Source organism: Neomonachus schauinslandi, chromosome 1, assembly GCF_002201575.2.
Source record: "Neomonachus schauinslandi chromosome 1, ASM220157v2, whole genome shotgun sequence".
Taxonomy (NCBI): Eukaryota; Metazoa; Chordata; class Mammalia; order Carnivora; family Phocidae; genus Neomonachus; species Neomonachus schauinslandi.
This window is the reverse complement of record NC_058403.1, coordinates 58,588,806-58,600,597: the sequence shown is the minus strand read 5'-3', so window position 1 is coordinate 58,600,597 and position 11,792 is coordinate 58,588,806. Positions and strand designations below refer to the sequence as shown.

The 11,792-nt window shown below is 40.8% G+C and overlaps 1 protein-coding gene across 1 annotated transcript; it reads left to right on the top strand.

The window, feature by feature from the left end:
• Positions 1-241: 241 nt before the first annotated feature.
• Positions 242-1,045, top strand: ZNF80 (zinc finger protein 80). Its single transcript, XM_021692676.1, is given in 4 exon segments — positions 242-363; positions 365-475; positions 477-659; positions 661-1,045. Coding segments are annotated over 4 exon segments (801 nt in total).
• Positions 1,046-11,792: the final 10,747 nt, after the last annotated feature.

Sequence of the window (11,792 nt, the reverse complement as noted above, 5' to 3'; positions counted from 1 at the left end):
TGACCTCACAGTTTGAAGCACCGGTAAGAGACAGAGAGAGGTCTTTGCTGAAGCACCTGTCCAGGTTACAGTTTAAACCCAAGACCAGCCCGCTTTGTCTTAGGAGGTCTTGCTTCAGGGAAGACTCAGGAAGCCAGCAGGTCCGCTGGGGCAAACCAGAGATTGGGGGGGGCTGTTGAGAATGCAGGAAAGGCACTTGAGACCAGTTACAGTCTCCCACAAGGAGGCCCTCCTGGAGAAGATGAGCCTTGAACACAACAGGTTGGGGACAGATGAGAGTCTGCATTCAAAGGTTTTCCAGAAGCAAGATGCTGCAGGAGATGCTATTCATGACTGTGACTCATAGGCACCAAGTAAAGACACTGGTTCATGCAGGGAAGACCCTCTACAAATGCAAAGAATGCAGGAAAGTATGCGACAAGAATTGCCTCCTTGTTCGACATCAGCAGATTCACACTGGAGTGAAGCCTTAGGAATGCCACATGTGAAAAGGTAGACTTTGCTTGACACATGAGGATTCACGCTGGGGAGAAGCCCTATAAGTGCATAGAGTGTGGGAAGGTCTTTAACCGGAGGTCACACCTCACACTCCACCAGCAGATCTACAGTGGCAAGAAGCCCTCTAAGTGCAGTGAATGTAGAAAGACCTTCCGCTGTCACTGTTTTTGTCCAGCATTACATGACCCACAATGACAAAAAACTCTTTGGGCACGAAGAGTGTGGGAAAGCCTTTCATTACGACTCTTCCTTAACTCGACACAGGAGGATTCACACTGGAGAGAAGCCCTATACGTGCAGTGAATGTGGAAAGACCTTCCCCTTCCACTCTGACTTTATCCAACACGGTAAGACCCTCACTGCACAAAAGCCCTATGAGTGTAAAGAATGTGGGGAAGGTTTTTGCTACAGCTTCTCCCTCACATGACACACCAGGAGTCACACTGGAGAGAAGCCCTGTGAGTGCAGTGAGTGTGGAAAGGCCTTTGACTACCACTCTGCTTTCATCCGGCCTATGACAATCCACACTAGAGAAAGGAAACATTGAGTGCAAATAGCGTGGGAAAGCCCCTGAAACAGTTTTTCTTTCCCTTGACACTTGAGGAGTGGTGCTGGGGAGAAACACTCTGAACCCAATAAGTAGAGGAAAGCCTTAAGCTGCGGCTCATCGCTCACTCAGCATCGAAGAATTCATGCTGGAGAGAAACTCCTTGAGCGTAAGATATGTGGGAAGACCTTTTGCACCTGCCCACCTCAGTCAACATCCAAGAACTTATACAGGGAAAAGACCTCTTGAATAGAACTACTACAGAAAATCATTAGGTCACAGGAAACATCGTACTTGGCATCTGAGAATTCCTGTAGGAGAGAGACCTCTCGGTTATCGTGCACTTAGAAGAGAGACCTCTCGGTTATCGCGCACTTAGAAGAAAGGTCCGCCACACATCTGCCCATAGGCTGTGCCACTAAGCCGTCTCAGGATTATTTCAAAGAACAAGGTGGAGGGAGCTGTAGAAGAGAAAAGAAAATGAGTGCTCAGAGTCTCTCAGACGTCTCTGAAAGCCATGAATATGAAAATGTTCATACGTTTCTTCCTTTGGGGCTGTCTGAAAGCTAACAGGGCCTTGCCCCTTCCCTTGTCCTTTATCTCTGTATTCACTCAAGTCAAGTGACAAGAGAGTTGGACAGTGGAGAACAGCTCTACAGAGATTTGTTGAAAGCACTCTCTATGGCAAAATGTTGTCTCTAGTCTTGATGAGCAGAAGTCTTTGTGAGAAATGTGAAGGCTAAAGTCATGACATACTTGAAGTTTGTAAGACGTTAGAATATTAAAAATACTGCCACATAAGATTATTTTATATTTAAGGAGATAAGGATCTACGTATGAGTAGGCACATCTTACTGCATCATTTAAGACTATTGAAGGTTTTGGGCACCTGGGTGGCTCAGTCAGTTAAGCATCTGCCTTCAGATCAAGCCCTGCATCAGGCTCCCTGCTCAGTGGGGAGTCTGCTTCTCCCTTGGCCCCTCCCCTCCCATGCTCTCTCTCCCTCTCTCTCTCTCTCTCTTCCCCTCACAAAAATAAATAAAAAATCTTTAAAAAAATGACTGTTGAAGGTTTTAATTTTTAAAAAATCTTTCTTCGTGTGGTTTTGAACACCCTGCCCTCTCCATTTTTCTTGACTTCTGTTACCTGTTTTGATTCATTTTCTCAGGGATGCGGGGATGGTCCTGGAGCTGTGTGGCTTTCACAGTTGAGCTTGGAATCTTCCCTCCCACTGGTTTCTCAGCTTCTTTAGTCCTCTGTAGAGGGGCTTCTCCAGCTTCTCCAAAACCATGTCAGCAGTTTTCTAGAGGTTAAACTGGAACTAAAACAAACAAAAAAATAGAGCTAACTTAAACTAATGAAAAACTCAGGAAAAAATTTAAAAATTTTTTAAATGAATACAATGTATTAAAATGTAAAACATGGAGATCCTTTGACACATTAATGCAATTTCTAGAAATCTAGTCAAGAGAAATATTCTGACAAATGTGCCAAGATATGTGTACAAAAATCATTGCCAAAAACATGTTTTCATATATGAAATAGTGAAAACAACCTAAATATCTATTGGTAAAGAAATAAATTACAGCACATCTGTTTTATGAAATACCATGGAAGGATAAAATATCTCTGTGTGTACTGAGGTTAAAACAGATACAGTGTTAGGTAAAAAAGTAAGATGCAGGAAATAAAACTAGATCCAGAGGGAGAAACCTAACACCGTTAACAGTGGCTCTCAGTGAGAAGTGGGGTGGATCAGGGGTATAGGGAACTTTCCATTTTTACTTTATATACTTAAATATTATTTGCAAGTTTTAAATAAAGAGCATGTATTATTTTTGTAATAAGTGTTCCAAATATTTTAATAAAAATGGCACCTTGGAAAGAAAGTGACTCTTACTATTTCTTATAAGGCATGGATTCTACAGGATTTTTCAAAATCCTAGATCAAGGATCCAGAGCTACTTGACCACATTTAATAAATGATAAGGTAGTTTAAAAACAATGAGCCAACATTTATATAGAATAACACATGTAAAAAAAACCAAGAGCTCAACACAGGCTACTCTTCAATGAACATTCATTTTCCTTTAAAATCCTAGTAACTTGTAAATGCCCTTTTGCGTGGTTAGATTTTAGGTGTCAGGGTTTTATCTCCTTGGAGTGGATCACAGGGGAAGTACTCTGATGGCAAGTAATGTCAATGTATCTTGTGTATACACACACATATACACACAAATGTAAAGACGTTTGCTGGCCACAGCTGATTTCTAGATGTTTGCCACAGCAGGAATGTGGTTAAGGACACTGGATTTACTTTCAGTCCCCATGATACAGGTCAGTGTTCTGAATGGAGAGAAGTGTGGCTGCTTCATTCCAACATAATATTCATGCCAAGCAATCACACCTATTTTCCAAAAAAGGAAAACAAGTTTGATATCTACTGATCATACTTTAAGATTTGCCTGCACCCTCCCTCACAATATATGTGAATATTTGTTAATATCGTGCACTGGGAATCATGTACCATCAGACATACTCTCCCTATTTAGAAATAAGCAAGGAGTGAGATTTTCACACAAGCACACCTGTAACCCACAGGTACAAGTCTGTTCAGGCACTTCTGTTGTAGTAGTTTGCCTGGTAGAGTGGTCCCACAAGAAATTGATTGTGTGAGTTTTGTTCTCCTTTAGCAGAAGTTGGCAACTGTGTCATCATATACGTACATTCTGCCCACCTGAGGTCAGTTGCTGAAAGTGGACTGTGAGGAAGTGAAAAGACCTTTTAGCTTAGAAGAATGTCTTAGTACATGTTGCTATAACAAAATACTCTAAGCTGGGTGGCTTATAAATAACAGAAATTTATTTCTCACAGTTCTGGAGGCTGGTAAGTCCAAGATCAAAGTCCCAGCAGATTGGGTGTCTAGTGAGACCACTTCCTGGTTCACAGACAATTGTCTTCTCACTCTGCCCTCATGGTGGAAGGAGCAAGGGAGCCCTCTTGGGTATCTTTTACAGGGGCACCAATCCCATTCATGAGGCTTCTGCCCTCATGACCTAATTACCTCCCAAAGTTCTCATTTCCAAATACCATCACACTGGGGGTTAGAGTTCAACATGGATTTCAAGGGGACACAAATGTTCAGTCTTTAGCAGAGGAGAAAGGATCACCTGGAGAAGATCCCATGAGGTCATCGAGTAGTCCCCCTGGTCATATAAGTATAGACTAAGCAGGTGTTATGGCCTTGGGAGAGATGAATACAACATCTTTGGTATTTCCTACGGTTTTAAAACTCTGCCTCCACCCTGAGAAGGAGGGTGACTGCCCTGAGAAATAAAGACAATAGTTTTGCATCTGAGAATGGTGCTGGTGGTGGTGGTAGTCAATGTGACCCACTGTTCTCCAGGAGGTTATGATTGTCACTCAAGAAAGTTATAAGTGAAAGTGATTGTGCAATGATCTGAACTCATCAAAATGTTCTTGTAATGGACAAATATCTACAAAATTCTTCAAGGCCAAATTCAACTGCAGTACATAGGGCAGTGAAAAAGTAACTGCATGGAGTGATATAAACTGACCAATTTCATTTTCCTCTACATCTGGCATTAGAAGAGGACTAATCCACTTTGGAGTAAGTATCCAGTATTCTTAGCCAATTCAATCTAAGGGGAATGTGAACACTCAAAGCAAGATGCTGAGCTTCACGATAATGAAGCACATGGGACATGTGAGTGATCAAGTGGCTACATGAAAATATAGGGGGAAAAGTTCTGTATTTCAAGTTTGTGGGCCAATTCATTCCAGTTATAAGTAAAAAGGTGTTTTCTTAAGGCTAATACAATGTAAGCCTTTTGAAGAGCTAATTCATTAGATGTTACATCTGGCTTGTTACCTATTTTTAAATGAAGGATTTTGAATGTATATCTTTCCTTTAATTTCCATAGCTGCTGCTGAGAAGTCAGCTATCAACTTATTAGCATTCCTTCATAGCTTATTTTTCTTTTCTCTGTAGCTTTTTCAAGATCTGTTTATCTTTACATTCTATAACTTCAATACAGTGTGTCTAGGTGTGGCTTTCCAATTTACCGGATTTGGTATTCATAAGGATTTCTAAAGATTCCTCTATTTCATCAATTATGGAAATTTTTCCTTCATTATAACTTTGGGCATGCATCTCCTTCATTATCTCTATTATTACTTTCCGTAATTCTACTTAAATGTATATTGTACCTTCTCACTCTATCTTTCCTTTCTCTTACCCTACCTCTCATATTTTCAACCCCGTTCTTCTCTGCTTTCAGAGTAATTATTTCATATCTATCTTCCAGTTCATTAACTCTCTAAGTGAAACTTTTAAATGCCAGGGGTTATATTTTTCATTTATACAAGTCCTAATTGGTTCTTTTTAAAAAATATATACTTGATAACTTCTTACACTTTTAATACCTCTTTTTATATTTTGTATCCAACATTTCTGATATCTGAAATTCTTAAACTTCTGATTTTGATTCTTGAAGTTTCTCTTGATTTCAAGCCATGACATCTTATTTCCTCATATATTTTATGATTTTTAATTTTGAGCTAATGTTCATTGGAATTATATCTGTAGGAATTCTTTAAGGCCTGAAATCAAGATACAGAGAAGTAAGAAGAAGAAATTTTCAGAGAAAATTTACTTGCTCCTATCAGGTACCTGGAGACACTACCCAACTCAGACTATTTTGGATTCTCAGCTTGGGATTTTCCAGCTCATATTAGTAATGGGAATTCTAGCCTTAAATCCAATGAGAGTGACTCATGGTTATGAGTTTCTCAGGAGAAATTTATCCTTCCTAGCATCCCAAGGGCAAGATGGGCAGTTGTATTTACTGGGCTTCCACTGAGGGGGCACTTTTTTCCCTACTTCCTCTTTTCACAAAGGATATCACCTTTTGGGAGCACTAGCTTCAGGCAAAAGTCTTTGATCCTATTTCCTACATTGCTCACACCTTGAGATTTGTCCCAAATGTAGTTTTCTCTGATTTGTGCTTTCTTGTCATTTTTGGCCCCTTAAAAATTTTCCTTTCTTGCCAATACAACTATGCATTTTTTAATATATAATTTTTCCAATTTTTCTTTCTTTTTAGGTATTTTGCTCTAGAGGGACCGTTTTTTAACACCTAGTATTCCATATTGCCAGAAACAGAACTTCTAATTTTCATTTCATTAGCTGCAGCAGGTTCCCCCAACCTTTTGAATTTACCAAACAGTAATTGTAACAAAAAAAGAACTGACAGACATAAGCTGGGCAACTTTTTATTTTGTAAAATAATAATGTAAAAACAAACAAATGCCTAACTACCTCTTATTTTCACCATGATCTCATAACAAAAAGTTGAGAAAACATTATGAGAGAAACAGCCTTTAACCTAAATTTATTTTACATTTTGCTGATATTGGTGACAACTTTGTCATAGACCATCATTGGTCCATGGGCTTAGCAACTGGGAACCACTAAGCTATGTCAGATGCCATGAAGACGACTTTATCCAAAAGTGTACTCACCGTAATATCTATTAACTGGAAACTCCAACCACCAACATCAAGCCAACTGCCAACTGGGCTAATGCCATTAAATTTATTTGTTTTCAGTTGAGCAAATAACTACCAGTTTATGAAAAACAGAAAAAAAAAAACATGGGATGTGAAGTCTGAATCTTGAGTCCCTCCTCCACTTGGGAAAATCACTTAAGCTCTCAGCCTCATTGTCTTCATCTGTGACAATACATACTCAAATGGATATTTTGAAGACTGATAAGAGGAGTGTTCTTTGGAGTGATTAACTTCTCTATTATTCCCCTCTCTTAGAAAATACAAACTGAATTTCCCCCAAAGGAATAAACACCAAACTCCACACAATAAAACTCTTTCCAATATGGATCTAGAACAGGAAGTGTGTTCCATTGGAGGACATTCCTATCACGGAGGAAGAAGTTAGGGTAAACTAAGACTTCCAGGAGAATAAAATTTGCTAACAAGAAAGATAACCCCACCAAAATTGAAGCTCCACAGAAGCTGAGACTTTGTCCATGGCAATATCCCCAATACCTATAACAGTGCTTGGCACACTGTGAATGTTCAATGAATGAGGAATAAGAAAACAGATCAGAGCTTTACAACAAAATGAGCCACGATGAAATTATTATTAACATTATCCAACAAGAACAGAAATCCTGTGTCCCACTTCATAGTCTCCCCCCTCATCAATCGTTTTCCCTCACTCCTCCCCATCCTCCCTACCATGCAGTGCTTCTCCAAGTTCTACAGTCCCAGAGACGGAACCTGGCTTTAGGAAAAAAAGGCAGAATCAAAGAATATCCTAAGCCACCTTTTTAGAGTCCTTGCAATCTGTGCACAAGCCTGTCTTGCAATAACTGCTTTGTACAGTGCTCTGTGGTGGCTCTGAAGGCCTGCAGGACCATCAGCCAACTGTGTAGAGGATGGTCAGATAATATCTATGAATAACAATACTAGTTTACATTCATCGAGCGTTTTCATTATGCCAGGCTCTATGCTAATGCCTTTATATGGATTATCTCATTTAATTCTCAGAGCAACCCACCGAGTTTGGTACTATCAATGCTCATTTTATAGACACTGAATCTGAAGCTTGGAAAGGTGAAATAGCTCATCTGGAGTCACACAGCTATAGTACTCTGTCTGCAAAATCCGTGCTCTTAACCATGGCGTTATATATAATACAGGCTGTATACCACTTCAAAGTCTTTGGCATGGGTTATATGTAAGCATATCCACATTGTGATGTGACGTTTCTTCAATATAACTATTCCTTTTGGTTTTGGTTTTCTTATGCTAGTATATAAGTTAAAAAGATAAATATGAAAAAAGAAAACCAAGTCTAAAAATGAAAATAGTGTTTGAAGTGACTAGAGAGAAAAGAACTAAACTGCTCCTTGCTTATATCGTTTTCTTCCTCCCCTAAATATCTAAATATCTCTTCTTTACCACCACCGCCTTCTGTCTGATTATCATTTCTTTTTTTTTTAAAGATTTTATTTATTCATTTGAGACACAGAGATATATATAGAGAGAGAGCATGAGCAGTGGGAGAGGCAGAGGGAGAGGGAGAAGCAGACTCCCCGCTGAGCCAGGAGCCCGGGATCACGACCCGAGCCTAAGGCAGATGCCCAACCATCTGAGCCACCCAGATGCCCCTGATTATCATTTCTTACCTTCACTACTACTGCAAGGCTTTCTACCTGATCTTCTGTGCCCACGTTAGCTTCTCCCCATCTTATCAATCCCTCAAGAAAGCAAGCATGGGACTGATAATAAAGCATCATCTAATCATGTCCATCTTCTCACCTAAACCCCTTTTCAGTGGCTTCCCTATACCCTTAGGAGAAGGCAAAAGTCCCCAGTGGAGCAAATAAAGCCATGCCTGTCCAGCCCCTGTCCATCTCCCCGGCCACACTGTCCTTTGTTACTTTTGCTTCAGCGACAAGGCTTATGCACATCCTGTTCTCTCTCGAATGATATGCTCTTCCATCACTTCTCCACCTAATGGAGTCTGACTCATCCTTCAGACTGTTTGCCATTATATCACCACGCAGACCATGCACATGCCTGCTGCATTTCGGGGGCTCAAGAGATATGGTTAAGTGAGTGAATAAAGGGAATGAACCCATGGTGGTCCACTAGATGCCAGGTCTCTTGGCGTCTAGTTTTCACTCTGAATCCTCCTGAATGATGATGCTGGAACTCTTTCACCTCCTGCCTCTGCCACAGTTGACTCAGGCTCTGGGTCAGACTGAGCCTGCAGGTGGATCTCATGACCCAATCCCATCGGGGAAGACAAAGCCTATCTCAGAGGAAAGCTGCTTGGTGAGGTAATCAGATGGAGTGATCTGTATCTCTCAGGAAATCCTGAGGCTAAAATCAACCACTGAGTGACCAGAAAGTTGGGAAGACACTGGCTGGTATGCACATACACCCCTAATTAACTCAGTAATTGGTCAACATCATGACTTCTAGCACAATTAGAATAACCAGGTGAGCCATTCCTGAGTTCCTGCTCTTGAAATCTCAACTGCTTTCTCTGGCCTCTGAGGCTCAGCTACCACTCTGAATTCTTACCTCCATTATTCCTCTCTCATCTCCCACTGCACTCCAGAGTATTCTCTGTTGGCTGTGGCTGGCCCTTCCCGTTACATCCTCATCAGCTCCTTGTCCTTATCCAGGTCCCACAACCTTTGAAAAGGTACCCAAATCCCTGGCCCTGCAGGGCCAGAAGGATCCAATATTCCATCCCCAAGACCCTCATCCTGTTATTAAGGTGGTGGGAGTTGGGTATGTTCTTTGGTTTCAAAGCTATCAGTTGTACCTGATTAGACCTGGGAGGGATACACACCTGTAACAGATACTGTAATTAGCTTGCTCCAAATTTATTCTAACCTCCTCCTAGTGTGCCTTCCTGTGCTAAAGAGGGCAGAAAGCCAAAAACTATATTTCCCAGTCTCCCTTGCTGCTAGGATTCCAGAAAGACTCCAGTTTCACCACATAAACTTGAAAGGAAGAAGACAGAAAACACCCATCCATTTGTTGGCATGGACTGAGGCAGAGGCAGCATATTCTGTAGTCAGCAGCCCCCTAATTCAGCGGCCTCCGCAGCAGAAATACAACTGCGTGGGTTGTGGCTGAGGTTTATATGACTTTGGAGACTGGAAGTGTTCATGGAAGCTCAACCTATAACCAGATCTTCTAGCCAATATCTGGTAATATTAGTATCTGATAGTATTTCTGCTTAAATTCACTAGAGTGTTTTCTGTTGTATGAAGCTGAACTCACCAATACAAAGCTCAGAGTGACTGCAAACCCCTGGGGCACCAGGCACAGACTAGTTCAGTCTACTTGACCTTGTTCCAGGCCCAGGCAGTTTCCCATCTGTGAGCATCAGTCCCTGGGCAGCACTGTTAAGACATCATGCCACACAGCAAACCCATGTCCAGCCTTATACAAGACTAAAGGATCATTCCCAGGAATGATCACCCAGAGGGCAGTCCTTAAATCGCTGCCTCTAATTGCCTTTTTTGCTGTCCCTATTTATGGACTCTGCACTTTCTGTTTGTCCCATGAGTCAGCTTATGGACCCTCCCAAAGAACCCCTTGTTACCCCTACTTCTTAGGCCATGAAACAAAGTCTTAAACTACTTTAACAAATCACTTCAAATATAACTCAATATCCCTCTTAGGAGCCCATAGATCTCTGTATCCACACCAAGGTGGAGTTTGTCATATTGTGTTATAATTACCTGTTCACTTCTCTATAACTCCCACTAGACTGTATCTATAACTCCCACTAGAGTGAGGTCAGGGCCCGTTTCATGGAGTATTGACTCCAAGTGCTAAACACTATGCTTGGCACGTAAATGTTCAACAAATAGTTCTAGAAGTTGTTAATGAATACATAAACATGTGATGTTAATGTGGTGTTTCTTGCTAAATTCCAGGGTCTTTCCCCAGTTCTCTGACTAAATCCTCCACCAATCAACAAAGTACTACTACAGGGAGAGAGAGAATTGCCAAAAGTCCACTACTCGGACAAATAGACTATTCTGGAATTGATCAATCATATAAAAAATTGCCTAATTTCATGCTTCCTCTGGGAGATGTCAAAATTCCATGAAGGTAAGGTATTGCATAACCTCTACAGAGCCTTTTCTCTGTGTTATGATTGTCTTGGGCTGGGAATTGAATATATCTTACTATTGCCTATTAAGGCGTAATGAGATTTCTGAAATGCAAAATAAAATTCTTTGGCCATATCAAAGCCCTCCTTGGCAGCTCCTTGTCTTGAAGATTGGCATTCACAGATCTCCAGTTACACCCATGTTCCTGCTCATAGCAAGCAACACACAAACGAATAGCAAATGGTGTCAGAAAAACAATCCTGAACACCTGTGTGTGTTTGTTTGCTTTTGGCATTTCATTCAACTGCTAGCTATAAATTAATTATCCCAGTCAAAATTAATTTCTCCCTCTTCTGTTGCCCAATAGCACTTTCTTTATTCTGCAGTTACAGCACCTAGCACATTTTCCCATGTATTACAGAATTAGGTTCACCAGTATATTTGTGTAGGAAATGTTACACCATTTACTCAAAGTCTGGAAGAGAACCACAAACTATCATTGAGATGAGAGTCCTAGGTGGTTAATTAGCTTTACCCACTAACTAAGTGGCTAGTTCTCACACACCAGGCTCAAAGCACTTGGATTCAAATTTATTCTACAGCAATATTATAAATGACATTCATTACATTCATATAAGCTGTAGGCTTACTACACTGTTACCCAAAGAGTAGGTCTCCAGCCACCTGAATCAGAATCACCCAGGGTTGTAATTAGTACATGCAGATTCTCAGGCTCCACGGTGGAGCTACGGAATCAGAGGTCCCATCTGGAAGAGGGAACACAATAACACAAAATACATTCTGGGACCAGTCTATTGGGTAGTCCACTATTTTACCAATCCTGGGCCTGCACATTATAGGTGTTCAATACATTGTTGTTGCTGCTGCTTTTACATTCTCTTGCCCACCGAGGGCTACTGATTAAGTGTATGACCCACCACAGTAAGAGAAGTAAGTATAAATAATAAAAGCAAATAATAAATAAGTAAACAAAATGTTACTAAAATAAAAAAGAAAATAGGACAGATAAGTATGAACAAAGTCTTAGGAAACACCAA